At 42.1% G+C, this 17,774-nt stretch overlaps 1 protein-coding gene across 1 annotated transcript in view; it reads left to right on the top strand.

The window, feature by feature from the left end:
- P3H1 (prolyl 3-hydroxylase 1) overlaps nt 1–17,774 on the top strand; it is a 355,045-nt gene that overhangs the window by 323,732 nt on the left and 13,539 nt on the right. Inside the window, exon 13 of the mRNA XM_063942954.1 lies at nt 15,058–15,133. Within this exon, the coding sequence (XP_063799024.1) occupies nt 15,058–15,133 (76 nt within the window). The remainder of the gene's footprint in view (nt 1–15,057; nt 15,134–17,774) is intronic.

The raw sequence follows: 17,774 nt of genomic DNA, 5'->3' as shown, positions 1-17,774 counted from the left end.
CTCCACAACGGTTTTCATCATTGACTAACTAGAGAGCTGGTACCAGGACTGCGCAGCGATCGTTCCCCGGTGTGTAAGTTATTCTCTGTAACCAACTTATTCTCTGACTGTATTTTGCCACGTTCTCTTTCTCTCTCTCATTGTATGTTATTGTTTGCGATTGTGCCGCTATTGTATATTTATGTGTAGTTATTCTGCTTAGATATTGATGTTAGTCTGTAGTGTATGAACTGTTAACTGTTTTCCCCTTTTTACATAGCTAAATATTGTTAGTAAAGGTGTTGGAACCTTAGCAAGGTATTGTGTGTTTATTACATTACTGAGGGTATTTGGAGCGTCTCAATCGCTTAAACAGCTTTCACATTAACAAGGTTAAGCAGCGTTATATCGCTACAGTATTTCAGTAGTAAGGTTTACAGTACAAACTCAATCTTTCAGTGTGTTGCATACAAGGTTTACTGAGTGTCATCCCGTGAGCGTCTGCGCCGCTCGTGTTCCCCTCGTGGTCACGAGCGTCCGCTACGCTGGTAGCGTAGCATTACGGTAGTCGGCCGCCTATAGCGTACTCGACACCAAGCGTTAAGCTGTGAGCGAGCGTGCCGCATGTGCGTCTCGACCACGGCTAAGCGTCTGCTACGCTAAGTGCGTAACCTTACGGTACCCCATACGCCAATTGCGTACTGAGTCTCTTACCCATATATAGTGAATGTTATAAGGTAATAAATCGGCATTATCAGGCTGCATTTTCAAATATGCGGACTGCGCTTGTAACAAAACTTACACCACCTGTGGAACCTCCTGTGCCATTACAGCCACATATTGTCCCTGTAGTTAATCCACCATGGGCAGATACTCTGTCAACCCAGTTACAGCAATTAAATCAGTCTTTGGTTAAACAAAAACCTAACCCTCGCCCTACTGGGACCAAAGGGTCATCTAAGCGGGCCATTTCTTCCTCACAATCCACTAATATTTCGTATGATTCTTCCGATTCGGATGGGGAATATACTGATCCCTCAGATGCTGATACCGCTGCTTTTGATGAAGATTCTACAACACAGGTTTATGTTCCTGACCTAGTGGAGGCTATCAAGCTGATTCTTCAGATTGATGATGAGATTGACCCTCCTGATACGTCTAAGATACCTGATAAGTTCAAACGTCAGAAGGTTACTAATTTAGTCTTACCACATTCTGACCATTTAATTGACATTCGTCAGAAATCCTGGTCTTCTCCAGGAAAGACATTTTCCCTATCTAAAAATATGCTAGCTTGTTATCCTATCTCTGCGGAGTTGAGTAACAAATGGGAAACCCCGCCACCAGTGGTCTCGCATGTAGCCCGTCTTGTGGTGTCATCTACTCTGCCTGTCACCACCGTCACCTCTTTGAAGGAACCGACGGATAAGAGTGTGGAGGGTTGCTTGAAGTCTATTTACACTCTTACAGGTGCTGTACATGGACCCACTATGGCAGCCTCTTGAGCTGCAAAAGGCATTGAAGTATGGGTTCAAGTAATTGAGGAAGAGCTACCTCCTGAATTTTTCTGACACTGCCAGACAATCTGTCCTATATTACCACAGCCTCCCACTATATTGTGGAGGCGGCCTCTGATGCAGGCGTTATGGCGGCCAAGGCATCTACTACGTCTATCCTGGCTCACCGGATTCTGTGGTTACGATCCTGATTGGTGGACCTGGACTCTAAGAAGACCTTGGAGGTACTCCCTTTTAAGGGAGATATACTATTTGGAGATGATCTGAACAAGATCGTGACCAACTTGGTGTCAGACAAGATTGCGTTTTTCCCAAGTACTAATCTTTCGGTTCCGAAGGCTAAGAGTACTACTGTTCATTCCTTTTGACCTCCAGGTAAAGCAAAGGGTCAGGCGTACCCGAGACAGGCTCGCACTTCCAGGTCCTCTAAGCCCAAACCTAAACATTCTTTGGCCGCCCGTCAGCCTGCTTCCAAACCGGACAAGCCTGCTGCATGACCACTTCGGACACTTGGGTGCATGAAGTGGTCTCACGGGTACGCAGTCTCTTTCAAGAGACGTCCCCCTCGACAGTTTTGCTCAACGGTTATCCCTTTGGATCCATTAAAAGCACAAACTCTACATTTGGTTGTCCAGTCCCTCCTGGATACAGGAGTGATAGTGCCGGTGCCTCTGTCTCAGAGAGGCAGGGGATACTATTCAACGCTGTTTCTAGTTCCGAAGCCAAATGGATCCTCCCGGCCTATACTCAACCTCAAATCTTTGCACAATTTTATGAGGGTGTCCAAATTCCATATAGAAACTCTGCACTCTATTGTACTGGCTTTGGAACTCAAGGACTATATGGTATCCCTGGATATACAGGATGCTTACCTACACATACCTATTGCCATGTCGCATCAGCAGTATCTACGGTTTGCTATTGGCAACCTTCATTATCCGTTCCAAGCCTTGCCTTTCGGACTCACCATGGCTCCTCCGATCTTCACCAAGGTCATGGCGGTCATGACTGCCCTTCTCCGCCGTCAGGGTATCAGAACCCTGCCGTATCTGGACGACTTGTTGATCCTGGTGAACTCCCCAGAGGTTCTCCTCCGTCATCTGGAACCGACGGTCCAATTCCTACAGGCCCACGGGTGGCTCATCAACTGGAAGAAGTCCTCACTGGTCCCTGCTCAGACCATGGTGCACCTGGGGGCATTACTGGACACACACAACCAACGTTTGTTCTTGTCTCCAGAGAAGGTCCTGAAACTTCAGGACAGAATCCGATGCTTCCTCTCTCGCCAAAGAGTGTCGATACACTCGACGATGCAAGTACTAGGCCTCATGGTGTCGATCTTCGACATGGTAGAGTACGCTCTATTTCATTCCAGTCCTCTGCAGAGGTTAATCCTTTCCAAGTGGGATGGCCTGCCTCACCGGATCAGGTCCCAAATGATCTCCTAGACTCCGGAGTTTCGTCTGTCACTGAGTCCATTCTGGATCTCCAACTGGGTCCTCCTAACGACTGATGCCAATCTGCGGGGTTGAGGTGCGGTGTTGGAGCAACACTCTCTCCAGGGTCGGTGGACCAGGGAGGAATCTCTGCTCCAGATAAACATTCTGGATTTGCGGGCAGTGTTCAATGTGTTGACACTGGCCTTGCCTTTCGTACAGAACAGGCCTGTTCAAGTACAATCAGACAACGCCAACACGGTGGTGTCCATAAATTATCAAGGCGGCACTCGAAGCCGCATGGCAATGATGAAAGTGTCAAAAATTCTTCGATGGGTGGAACGCCATCTGCCAGCAATATCGGCAGTGTTCATTCTGGGGGTCCTCAACTGGGAAGTGGACTTCCTCAGTTGTCAGGACGTACACGCAGGGGAGTGGAGTCTTCATCCGGAGGTCTTCCAACTCCTTGTGGACAAGTGGGGTCTACCAGATGTAATCACAAGGTTCCGGTCTTCGGAGCAAGGACAAGGGATACTCAAGCAGCGTTGGTGGACGCACTGGCAATTCCATGGAACATTCGGCTGCCATGCGTGTTCCCTCCAGTGTCACTCCTGCCCAGAGTACTATGGAAGTTCAAGCAAGAAGGAGGAATACTGCTTCTAGTCGCTCCAGCGTGGCCCAGACGGCATTGGTTTTTAGACCTTCAGGGTCTCTCGATCGGGCGTCATCTTCTACTTCCTCAACGCCCAGACCTCCTTGTTCAGGGCTCGTGTTTACCAGGACCTGGCAAGACTGCGGCGTGGCTCTTGAAGCTTCACTCCTGAGGGTCAAAGGATTTTCTGAGGCGGTTATTCAAACTATGTTGAAGGCCCGCAAACCGGCTTCTGCACGGATTTATTATAGGGTCTGGAATTCTTACGTCCCCTGGTGTGCTGCTAAGAATTACGATGCATACAAGTTTATTACTTCAAGACTTCTGGCCTTTTTTGCAGCAAGGCCTGGATTTAGGACTTCACCTGGCCTCCCTCAAGGTTCACATTTCTGCCTTGCCGGTGTGGTTTCAGTGAAAAATTGTATCTATTCCTGATGTTCATACATTCACTCAGGGCATACTATGGATTCAGCCTCCCTATGTCCCTCCTGTGGCTCCATGGGATCGGTCTGTTGTCCTTAATCTTGAGTCTGTGGACCTTAAATGCCTTACGCTTAAGGTTATTTTTCTCTTGGCTATTGCTTCTGCTAGGAGGGTGTCTGACGTAGGCGCTTTGTCCTGTCGACCACCCTTTCTGATTTTTCACCATGACCGGTCAGTTCTTAAAACTCGCCCTGGTTATCTACCTAAGGTGTGGTCATCTTTCCACCTTTACCCAGAGATTGTGGTTTCCAGCCATTATCTCTCCTGGTTTGTCCTCCAAAGAGCAGCGGTCTTTGGATGTGGTACGAGCTCTCCGTGTATATGTAGAAAGGACTGCCTCTATCAGGAGATCAGATTCTCTTTTTGTACTTTTTGGTTTTCACAAACGTGGCTGGCCTGCGAATAAGCAGACATTGGCCAGATTGATTAGAATGGTGATTGCACAAGCTTATGCGCAGGCTAGACTCCCAGCTCCTGCTGCTATCAAGGCGCATTCTATTCGGTTTGTTGGACCTTCTTGGGCGGCCCGCCGTAGCGCGTCTGCTGAACAATTGTGCAAGGCGGCTACGTGGTCCTCAGTGAACACGTTAGTCAGGTTCTATGCCTTTGATACTTCCACCTCCCAGGATGCTTCTTTTGGTTGCCGGGTTCTTGTGCCCGCTACAGTGCGTCCCTTCCCTTGAAGAACTGCTTTAGGACATCCCTGATATTATTCCCTGTGGAATACCAGTGTACCCCACTGCAGAAAAGGAGATTTATGGTAAGACTTACCATAGTTAAATCTTTCTGCGAGGTACACTGGTTTCCACAGGGTGCCCACCCGACGCACTTAGCTTCTTTGGGTATGTATGGCATTAGCCGCTAGACCCTTCTCCTGTCGTGAGAATGTGGGTCTATGTGACTAACATCTACTGTCTCTTACCTGCTACTGCATTGGACTGGTTAACAAAACTGAGCTCCAGTGCCTGGAGGCAGGGCTATAGAGGAGGCGGTGCAGTGCATCCTGGGAATAGTCAAAGCTTTTAGCCTGTTGGTGCCTCGAATCAAGATCCAACTGTACACCCCGATGTTATTCCCTGTGGAAACCAGTGTACCTCGCAGAAAGATGTAACAATGGTAAGTCTTACCATAAATCTTATTTTCCTAATGCTAGACTTGCATGTGGAGACAATGCTGCCTGATGTCTCACGCAGCAAACTGATCTATGGGGGTTATTGAGCGTTGTTAGCAAAGCAAAAAAGTTAGCAAGTGACCAAAACCATGTGCACTGCAGGTGGGGCAGATGTAACATTCGCACAGAGTTAGATTTGGATGGGGTGTGTTCAAACTGAAATCTGAATTGCAGCCTAAAAATAAAGCAGGTAGTATTAATCATGCACTGAAACAATATAACCCACCCAAATCTAAATCTCTCTGCACATGTTAACTCTGCCCCACCTGCAGTGCAACATGGTTTTGCCTAATTGCTAACTTTTTTGGTTTGCTAACAACCCTGAATAACCCCCCAAATCTTCAGTACAATCTATAGAACATTCTAAAGAGAACAAACGGAGAAGTTGCCCATAGCAACTAATTTGTTTCTAACTAATTGGATATATGCCCTATGGGTTCATAGGCACATCTTTTGTTGCACATTTTTCATATACCCTTCAGCATAATGCCTATCATTGAATACTATTTGAGCTGGTTTTAAATAGATTGTATGTCCATATTGTGTTTCCAGCCGCATATATCGTATTGTTTATCTGCTGTGCTTAGCTTTGCCTAGGAAATTGACACTCCTTAGTGCAGCGACTTTATTGGCATCACCCTCCTTGGGTCTCAGAATAATATGTGTGTGTGTGTATTAAAAGGTGTCTGCCAACCCTTAAGAATGCAATCCTAGTACAGTACTGCTGGGAAAAGTATATAAATGGGGGGATAAGGGTACCGGCGACTTGTGTTGTTTAAAATGCAATAGTTAAAAATAGATTTAAAAGCCAAAAAATATATAATAATACAAACGAGCTTTAATATCACATAAAAGCGGATCAAAACATAAAATGTACTTCAAAATATTGATAAAAAGCATATAAACATAAAAGGTCTCTCTTTGAAGAAGTCAGTTGTGACAAAACGCGTTGGGCTCCCTGTGGTGACTCCCTTGCCTATTTTTAAAAAGCTAAGTCAGAATTCCTTACCTTTTACAAAGACCTTTTATGTTTATATGCTTTTTATCAATATTTTGAAGTACATTTTATGTTTTGATCCGCTTTTATGTGATCTTAAAGCTCGTTTGTATTATTATATATTTTTTGGCTTTTAAATCTATTTTTAACTATGGCATTTTAAACAACACAAGTCGCCGGTACCCTTATCCCCCCATTTATATATGTATGTATATATATAGATATATATATAAATAAAACACAAAAACAATACTCCCCTCCTGCGCTATTCTATTATAATATAAGGGATGTGAGCACCAGTATCCAAACGATATTAGTACAACTGGCTGCCTAATTCCACTAAGTTCCCTGTTAGGGGGAACTAAACATAGAAATGGAGTAAGAAATAGAGGAAAAGGGCGCCCAAGGATTGTCAACCCCAAAATTTAAAGAACCTCAGAAAATTACACGGTATGATTAGATCTGGCATTAAAATATAAAAATATACTGTTCATTTAATAATTTATTTAAAAAAATACAGAAGCATACATGGTGTCCATCATATTACATAGTTAACAAGATGCAAATCTCCTATGTTTTGTGGAAGGGTGCAGATAAACTTCTGCCTGTCTTCCTTAATCTTCCTTATTGAGTATTCAGAGATAACATCAGAAAACAGAGTAATAGTCCAACGCGTTTCGTCTAATATCAAGACTTCATCAGGGGTGTGTCTCTGATCTTTGATAAATAATGACAAAAGAGAACTATTTTGATGAACCCAGACAATAAATCAAGGATATTCATACCGAAAAATCGATAACAACTACTGTGGTAATATCACTCCAACCTCTAGAGTCGACTACCCAAATTCTAACCATCAATTTAGGAGGTTCAGAAGGTGAATGAAGTCGGCTAATTCCAACCAAAAAGAACCTCAAAGGTCAGCTCAAAAAATGGAGCTTATGCATACAAAAGATCCTTGTATGAATAAATGGATTTTGGAACCTTCCAACAGCAAGTCAGTGAATGTCCAGTCCTCCATACTGCTCAAAAAAATAAAGGGAACACTTAAACAACACAATGCAACTCCAAGTCAATCACACTTCTGTGAAATCAAACTGTCCACTTAGGAAGCAACACTGATTGACAATCAATTTCACATGCTGTTGTGCAAATGGAATAGACAACAGGTGAAAATTATAGGCAATTAGCAAGACACCCCCAATAAAAGAGTTGTTCTGCAGGTGGTTACCACAGACCACTTCTCAGCTCCTATGTTTTCTGGCTGATGTTTTGGTCACTTTGAAAGCTGGCGGTGCTTTCACTCTAGTGGTAGCATGAGACAGAGTCTACAACCCACACAAGTGGCTCAGGTAGTGCAGCTTATCCAGGATGGCACATCGGGTGGTCTTCTGTATGCCGGCGGTCGGGCTCCCGGCGCTCAGTATACCGGCGCCGGGAGCCCGACAGCCGGCATACCGACACTTATTTTCCCTCGTGGGGGTCCACGACCCCCATAGAGGGAGAATAAAATAGTGTGGCGCGCGCAGCGAGCCCGCAAGGGGCTCATTTGCGCTTGCCACGCTGTCAGTAAGCCCGCGGTCGGGCTCCCGGCGCCGGGATGCTGGTCGCCGGGAGCCCGACCGCCGGCCAGCCGTAGTGAACCCGGCACATCAATGCGAGCTGTGGCAAGAAGGTTTGCTGTGTCTGTCAGCATAGTGTCCAGAGCATGGAGGCGCTACCAGGAGACAGGCCAGTACATCAGGAGACGTGGAGGAGGCCGTAGGAGGGCAACAACCTAGCAGCAGGACCGCTACCTCCGCCTTTGTGCAAGGAGGAACAGGAGGAGCACTGCCAGAGCCCTGCAAAATGACCTCCAGCAAGCCACAAATGTGCATGTGTCTACTCAAACGATCAGATACAGACTCCATGAGGGTGGTATGAGGGCCCGACATCCACAGGTGGGGGTTGTGCTTACAGCCCAATACCGTGCAGGACGTTTGGCATTTGCCAGAGAACACCAAGATTGGCAAATTCGCCACTGGCGCCCTGTGCTCTTCACAGATGAAAGCAGGTTCTCACTGAGCACATGTGACAGACGTGACAGAGTCTGGAGACGCCAAGGAGAACGTTCTGCTGTCTGCAACATCCTCCAGCATGACCGGTTTGGCAGTGGGTCAGTAATGGTGTGGGGTGGCATTTCTTTGGGGGGCCGCACAGCACTTCATGTGCTCGCCAGAGAGGCTGACTGCCATTAGGTACCGAGATGAGATCCTCAGACCCCTTGTGAGACCATATGCTGGTGCGGTTGGCCCTGGGTTCCTCCTAATGCAAGACAATGCTAGACCTCATGTGGCTGGAGTGTCAGCAGTTCCTGCAAGACAAAGGCATTGATGCTGTGGACTGGCCCGCCCGTTCCCCAGACCTTAATCCAATTGAACACATCTGGGACATCATGTCTCGCTCCTTGCACCACAGACTGTCCAGGAGTTGGCGGGTGCTTTAGTGCAGGTCTGGGAGGAGATCCCTCAGGAGACCATCTGCCACCTCATCAGGAGCATGCCCAGACGTTGTAGGGAGGTCATACAGGCACGTGGAGGCCACACACACTACTGAGCCTCATTTTGACTTGTTTTCAGGACATTACATCAAAGTTGGATCAGCCTGTAGTGTGTTTTTCCACTTTAATTTTGAGTGTGACTCCAAATCCAGACCTCCATGGGTTAATAAATTTGATTTTCATTGATCATTTTTGTGTGATTTTGTTGTCAGCACATTCAACTATGTAAAGAACAAAGTATTTAATAAGAATATTTCATTCATTCAGATCTAGGATGTGTTATTTTAGTGTTCCCTTTATTTTTTTGAGCAGTGTGTGTGTGTGTGTGTGTGTGTGTGTGTGTGTGTGTGTGTGTGTGTATATATATGTGTGTGTGTATATGTATGTATATAACAAAAAAGGGGTGTTTCCCCAGGGAGCTTGTGATCTTACTAGGTATGTCAACAAATTTATCACTTATAATGGAATAGTCAAAAGAAATAGACTTATTTATTTTTAAAATAAAACACAGTAAAATGAGCTGTAACACATTAAATCCAAAAAGACAATCAATGTTTCATACATATATTGATGTTGGTAACAATTCAATTCAATCATATGTCAGTATACAAATGATCTTCCTTGAAGAAATGACAAAATCGCTGTCTTAACCCAACGCGTTTCGTCCTACAGACTTCATCAGGGGTATTTTATTTACAATCTAAACAGAAGATGAATACAAACATTACATCAATAGATCTTATCAATGATCAATAATATGTTCATATCAAAAATTAAAATGTATACATACCAAAAAAATCACAGTATGGACAAGTAACTTAATGTGTCTTCAATAGGCAAGTAAAAACACTTACAAAGTGATATCGAACTCGATTATACCACATGAAACATCTGTAAAATTATGACATAAGTTAAACTTGTACAATAGTATGCAAAAGAGGAAAATACAATCAAAGAGGAGGAGTTGAGGAATCCATTGAATCAAGGGAAATATACTTTGACATTAAAGGGTTTAGATCAACCTATTTGACATATGGTACTATTATATTTAATAATTCTATGGAAAAATGATAATGTATCCTTATAAGGACTGATCATATTTATCAGTTATAAGCTGGATGGTTTTGGAGGACGTCATACTATTCATATATGATATTACCGTATGGTTCCAAAATTATATTGGTATGATACAACGATACATACCTATTTAGCCGATTATTCAATACGACTCATTCTATGCTTGTTTAGTGATCCCCACTTGATAAGGAGATTTCTAATAACAACAGTGATGGAACCTATAATGACAAACCAAATTCCTTTTGCTGTAAGGGTACAGTACGTATAGATACTGGCCCATGGAGTTTATTCATACATACCAATAGTAATAAAGACAGCTCTTAGAGCAGCTTCCCACTAAATCGTATTGAGTTGTGGACAGAAAATCGTAATCGTGCCTATGTTGGAACAAAATATATGAATGAAAGACCCAAAATGTAAGTATTTTAATAATTCCGATCAGCTTTAATTAAATCAGAATTATAATAAAGAGGAATTGTTATCCAAATTCATTATTATTAATATCTATATTAGTCATGCACTATTATCATACATTCCCCAAGGAACAGACGTTTTTACCACAATTAGCTCATACCTAAATTATGTGGCTTAATGAGACTAGGAGATAAGCTTCCTGTCCCTAAACGTACTATAATAATGTGTCAGTGTAAATAAACTGACACTTCTAAAAGCATTGATCCTTAGACTTTCTTAGACCGATGTCAGTTGTATTAAAGTTTAAAAGGCTATCTATTTAGTTGGAACAACTTTATAACTATATATCACCATTGGTCATAGGTATCAAATATTTACAAAGCTGGGATTTAACCCCACACATTGTTACCAGCAATATTAACACTTGGATTATCAACGACATTTGCGATTACACACCAAAAACAAACTATAAAGGACCATGAAATCAGTATGCTTACCTCTACACTTTTAGCAATGCTTCTGGCTGCTGCATACAATTGGGACTAAATCCACTGGGTTTTTAAACCCCACTGTGTGTGACATCATATCCTGTCATAAAATTAACTAAAAATCGGATTTATGCCGTTATTTAGAACTATTTAATATACATGGTAGGGTGTGATTTACACCTTAAACACCCAGTCTCCCACTGGCCATAATGAGGGCATAGACATTGTCTCTTTTCTATAGTTTTTGATATAATATCATACCAGCAGGAGTCCATACTCATCATTTGAGGCCTCCTTGCATCCACCCCTCTTTCCCCATCTTGTTTTTCATTTTCTAGGGTATTAGCAAAGAATTTAGTGGATTATGGTAAAAATTGATGGTGTTAATATGCGCCTATAGGTCTGTCTAAAATGCATTATCTTATCAAATAAGGACCCTGTGAATATAGGTCAGGTCCTTTGTTCTGGCTTTTCTTCCAATTTGCACTATTGACTTATATTTGTAAATGGTATGGAGTTGTAAATAAAGAATCATGAAATTTTATGCTAGGTACTCTCTATATAATCATTGGGTCCAAATTAATGTCCCAAGATTGTTAGTATTCCATTTAATGAGATGAGCGCACCACAGCACCAAAAGTGTTAGGGTATTATATTGAACAATTTATGAATAATGAATCACCATCACTACCGATTAAATTTAGTATTATTGAAGTGAATCACACATATTTGGAGCTCTATAATGTTTAGGGGCTGAATATAGCAGTATTTTAATCGCACAATGTGTAATTTTAGGAGTAAGAGTCACTTTCACTTATGAATTTATATCTAGGACGGTTATGAATCACTACACAATTGGAATATTAACAATGTGAGATGGTTGAATATAGCGGCATATTCACGGTCTCTAGTACATTAAAATATATCCAATATTTAATAGCACCTATTAAAGATGTATTGCACTTTACGGATTGCATCTTATTTGATAAGAATTAATATTAGTAGTTTGTGTTTAGTAGTACAAATATTTAAATAGGTTCAATTCACATACATGTGTGTTTAGAATAATGAGTGTTTAAAATAATATATTTATTCTAAGATATATTAAGCTATCGCATTTATATCGTTACGGTTTCTTAATTGGGCCTAAGAATGTGGATTGATTTTATATATATGAAACCTCCAATATTTCTGGTTCCAATGGTTAGATATATCAATAATAATATAACATCCCTGGGATTGTATATCAAATCCATCCGTGCCCGTGATGCCTAGGAAGCCCATGCCTGAAACGCACACACAGGAAGTCTTTGCACCATTGACACGCATGACGCGCCGGAAGGCGGAAGCGCGTCATGACAATATTCGGTTGCCAAGGGGGCACCGCGTCGGGGAGCTGCGCCATGTAGGCGTGCTGTCCCAGCGATACGTGGCGGTGCAGGAAGCCCCACTAAGACAGTGGAACGCACGCCATGTAGGAAATGAATAGCCACCATTCATTTTTGAATGCAGGAAGTCGGATTATGACGGTGGAACGCACGCCATGTAGGACAATGGAACGCAATTATTCTTTTTTCTATAAACCTTCAGGGTTCTGTAACAATTAACCCTACAGCTATATGATTATAATCCTTCTCCAATAGATTTAATATCACACCCTACCATGTATATTAAATAGTTCTAAATAACGGCATAAATCCGATTTTTAGTTCATTTTATGACAGGATATGATGTCACACACAGTGGGGTTTAAAAACCCAGTGGATTTAGTCCCAATTGTATGCAGCAGCCAGAAGCATTGCTAAAAGTGTAGAGGTAAGCATACTGATTTCATGGTCCTTTATAGTTTGTTTTTGGTGTGTAATCGCAAATGTTGTTGATAATCCAAGTGTTAATATTGCTGGTAACAATGTGTGGGGTTAAATCCCAGCTTTGTAAATATTTGATACCTATGACCAATGGTGATATATAGTTATAAAGTTGTTCCAACTAAATAGATAGCCTTTTAAACTTTAATACAACTGACATCGGTCTAAGAAAGTCTAAGGATCAATGCTTTTAGAAGTGTCAGTTTATTTACACTGACACATTATTATAGTACGTTTAGGGACAGGAAGCTTATCTCCCAGTCTCATTAAGCCACATAATTTAGGTATGAGCTAATTGTGGTAAAAACGTCTGTTCCTTGGGGAATGTATGATAATAGTGCATGACTAATATAGATATTAATAATAATGAATTTTGATAACAATTCCTCTTTATTATAATTCTGATTTAATTAAAGCTGATCGGAATTATTAAAATACTTACATTTTGGGTCTTTCATTCATATATTTTGTTCCAACATAGGCACGATTACGATTTTCTGTCCACAACTCAATACGATTTAGTGGGAAGCTGCTCTAAGAGCTGTCTTTATTACTATTGGTATGTATGAATAAACTCCATGGGCCAGTATCTATACGTACTGTACCCTTACAGCAAAAGGAATTTGGTTTGTCATTATAGGTTCCATCACTGTTGTTATTAGAAATCTCCTTATCAAGTGGGGATCACTAAACAAGCATAGAATGAGTCGTATTGAATAATCGGCTAAATAGGTATGTATCGTTGTATCATACCAATATAATTTTGGAACCATACGGTAATATCATATATGAATAGTATGACGTCCTCCAAAACCATCCAGCTTATAACTGATAAATATGATCAGTCCTTATAAGGATACATTATCATTTTTCCATAGAATTATTAAATATAATAGTACCATATGTCAAATAGGTTGATCTAAACCCTTTAATGTCAAAGTATATTTCCCTTGATTCAATGGATTCCTCAACTCCTCCTCTTTGATTGTATTTTCCTCTTTTGCATACTATTGTACAAGTTTAACTTATGTCATAATTTTACAGATGTTTCATGTGGTATAATCGAGTTCGATATCACTTTGTAAGTGTTTTTACTTGCCTATTGAAGACACATTAAGTTACTTGTCCATACTGTGATTTTTTTGGTATGTATACATTTTAATTTTTGATATGAACATATTATTGATCATTGATAAGATCTATTGATGTAATGTTTGTATTCATCTTCTGTTTAGATTGTAAATAAAATACCCCTGATGAAGTCTGTAGGACGAAACGCGTTGGGTTAAGACAGCGATTTTGTCATTTCTTCAAGGAAGATCATTTGTATACTGACATATGATTGAATTGAATTGTTACCAACATCAATATATGTATGAAACATTGATTGTCTTTTTGGATTTAATGTGTTACAGCTCATTTTACTGTGTTTTATTTTAAAAATAAATAAGTCTATTTCTTTTGACTATTCCATTATAAGTGATAAATTTGTTGACATACCTAGTAAGATCACAAGCTCCCTGGGGAAACACCCCTTTTTTGTTATTCATAACCATCATACCCCATCTAACAGGGGGTATTTTCCCTAAGGTGCAGCTCCACATAGTGTCAGCGCGAGACAGGTCTTATATATATTTTTCACAAATATATATATATATATATATATATATATATATATATATATATATAAAATTTATATTATTTTCAAATAAATATAAAAAATTGTGCAGCTGAAAATATGACCTGTTGGGGGGTACTCGAGAACTGCAGTTGAGAACCACCGATCTAGTAGTGCTATGAAATTCTAGTTATGATCTGCTGCTATTTTTGCAGACTTCAAACTGACTTCACGCCACAGACAGTGTGACACATACAGTATTAGCCTACTCTACTAGAATGGTGGGAGACTGCCAAATTTCTGGGATATCTCCATCACTCCTGGGAGAGTAGACCAGCTTCCCAGGTCCCTGGGAAGTGTGTGGCGTGGGAGCTTGAGGAGTAGCATTACACAAGAGAGTGCCTTCTGTAATGCCCCCCCCCCCCCCCCACCCGCACCTACAGATGTAGCCATGCCCATCTTTGCGATGCCGCATTTGGCAACCGCTCCATTAATTCCTAATTGAATTAATGGAGCAATCGCCAGCTGTACATAGTCGCATTCTGGCATGCCGCATCGCAGTAAGATGAACATGGCTACATCTGTACCACTTGAACATCCCTTATGTAAGCCAAAAAGTAGGCAAGTATTATTATTATTATTATTATTATTTGCTTATATAGTGCCAGCATATTCCCTTGTGTTGTACAGTTGAGTGTGGTGTGACATGAATATATACATATGTTCTCTGTGTTTATTCATTTTACCGCTAAACACTTACAAATGTAACATGTGTCATGCATTGAGCTTTCTAATTGGTGGATCTCTCCTGTTTTTAGTGCCATTTTGTATTTAAATGGAGACTTTGAAGGAGGACATTTCTACTTTACAGAGTTGGATGCTAAAACAATCACTGTAAGTATTTATTTTACTAACATTAGTTATATAACAGGACTGATTCTTTGAAACACATTTGGGGCCAATTTCTGTTTGACTCTGAGATTCTGTTACATTTATCTGTCCATTTAATGTAGCTGATTTCTGCTTCCACCTCCATAGACTGTGAGCAGAAATCAACTAGTGGGAGATAACACGCAATGTCGGCGGATTCCATGGCTAATTGAGTCCGACTCTTGGAGTGGCGATCGTTTTCAAAAAGAAATCCAAAAGACATGTGTCGCGTTGACTCAAGATTTTATGATGCACACAATTATCACTATGAAGTGCTCCTTTTTTGCAGGCCTCTGCCAAACCATGCATAGTTTACCTTCTATTATCTTAATTATTTCTTTTCACAGTTAAAATAAGCCATGCACTAAAGATAATTATTTAGTATTCTATATGATCAATTTCTTCAGCAGGGGGTTGAAGTGGTGGATGAAAATCCAGGCACCAAACAGTTAAATCTTTCAAGGGTACCCCAGAATGATTGGCTTCCCTCCTCTATAACCACTTCTCCAGGCACAGGCAATCAGTTTTGAATTGGTGTCTGCAGAAAGCAGGTGCACTGTGACAAAAGCTTTTTATTTTTTACTTAGATTTTTTCTGTTTCTCTCATGGGCTGTCAGCGCCGTAAGTCAGGCTGACTTCAGCGCTGCAGCTCCATCACCCCCCTGCTGTCGCCGAAACTCCTGCTTGGCCAGAGACTCAGGCGGGTGCTTGCGGCAGGAGACGCACACTGCGACTAGCACCGCTGGCTGCGGGGACCCCAGGACTACATGGCCGACACCGTGGGCAGTTAATAGGGCTCCCTCTACGGGACCTGTGTCTAAATCGCAGACCACCGCCGTCTAGGGAGACATGCCGCGGCAATGGCGTGGACACTGTCTCAGGACAGGGACCCCACTAGACCACCAGGGCAGTATGGGCACAGGCCTAGGTGTACATATACCTGTTTAATAAGGCCCAATAGTACAAGGGATGGAAGACCCGCATAGGGGAGGTGGTGCTTGACCTGTAGCCCCTCCCCCAGCTCTGGGCACCATCTATTGCTGATTTTCCACCCTTGAGCTGCCTCATTCTCCCTCCTTCCCTCACAGAGACCCGGGCAGCCATCTTAAAGCAAGGCAACAGGCAGGTCTCTGGGAACGTTGAGCTTAGTCTCATTGTAAAAATGTCTGCTACGCCAGGGTTTTACATTCACTTATATATCCTACCTGCTTCAAAACAAGCTGAGTAGGTGATTCAAGTGTTCATTGCAGAAATATTGTATATTCTCTGCATTGTATGTGACTGTGTGCTAGTTCTGCTGTCTGTTTTCACTTTCAGTGTATCTCCTATATCAATCCCTGATATTTCTGTACCCAGGGCACAGGTGCTTCCATAGTGTCATTTCTCACAGTATATATTTATATATCTGTGTTTAGTCACAAACCACGCTTTGCACTTTTATATCATTGCATATATTGTGCAGGGTGAGTCCACTTTGTTATTCTGACATGTCTAACAAAAAGGGACGCAAATAGGCAGAATCCCCTGTGTTACACTCATTCAGAGTTTATTCAGCTGGGTTATCTGTGGAGGATGTAATACATGATGGCCTCTGTGCTAACTGTTACACACCTCCTAGTCAGTCCACTGCTCCTGCCCCCTTGCAGGAGCCTCCCTGGGTGGCCTTTTCTGCACTGTTGGGTACTTTGGTAGACCACCTTATGCCTCCTATGGGCCCCTCTATGGCACTACCTCTTTATATAGTACCAGTGGTAAATCCACCTTGTTCGGATAATCTATCTAATCAGCTGCAGCAATTAAATCAGACTCTGACTAGACAGAAGGCTCTGACAGGACATAAGCATGTCACTGGTTCCTCTAAGCAGGCTACCTAATCCTCCCAATCCACAGTCCTCATAGATTTGTCATCTGAGAAGGAAGGTGAGCATATAGCTCTCTGACATGATCTCCTGTGCTACGAAGGAGGATACGCTTATTTTGGTAGATGTCTCTGCACTTGTGGAAGCAATTAAACATATTCTTCAACTTCCGGATGAGGAAGAACCCACACCGAATGCTAAGAAAACTGAGGTGTTTAAAAAGCAATAGGTGATTAAAACTGAATTTCCCCATTTTGATCATTTGATGGAAATTAGGCAGGAACCCTGGAACACGCCCGGAAAAAAGTTCCCGTTATCTAAGCTTGCTATCTGCTGCCAGCAGCTATTTGTAACAGGTGGGAAACTCCACCCCCAGTGGACTCTCATGTCACCCGTCTCGTGGTATTGTCCACCCTGCCTGTCACCACTGTCACCTCACTGAAGGAACCTACAGACAAAAGTATTGAAAGTTGTCTAAAATCTATTTTCTCTAACGTCCTAGTGGATGCTGGGAACTCCGTAAGGACCATGGGGAATAGCGGGCTCCGAAGGAGGCTGGGCACTCTAGAAAGATTTATGACTACCTGGTGGGCACTGGCTCCTCCCACTATGACCCTCCTTTAAGCCTCAGTTAGATCTTGTGCCCGGCCGAGGTTGGATGCACACTAGGGGCTCTCCTGAGCCCTTAGAAAGAAAGTATAGATTTAGGTTTTTTATTTTCAGTGAGACCTGCTGGCAACAGGCTC

This window comes from Pseudophryne corroboree, chromosome 10 (assembly GCF_028390025.1).
Source record: "Pseudophryne corroboree isolate aPseCor3 chromosome 10, aPseCor3.hap2, whole genome shotgun sequence".
In the NCBI taxonomy this organism is placed as follows: Eukaryota; Metazoa; Chordata; class Amphibia; order Anura; family Myobatrachidae; genus Pseudophryne; species Pseudophryne corroboree.
Note: the sequence above shows the minus strand (reverse complement) of the source record. Positions and strands in the feature narration are given on the sequence as shown.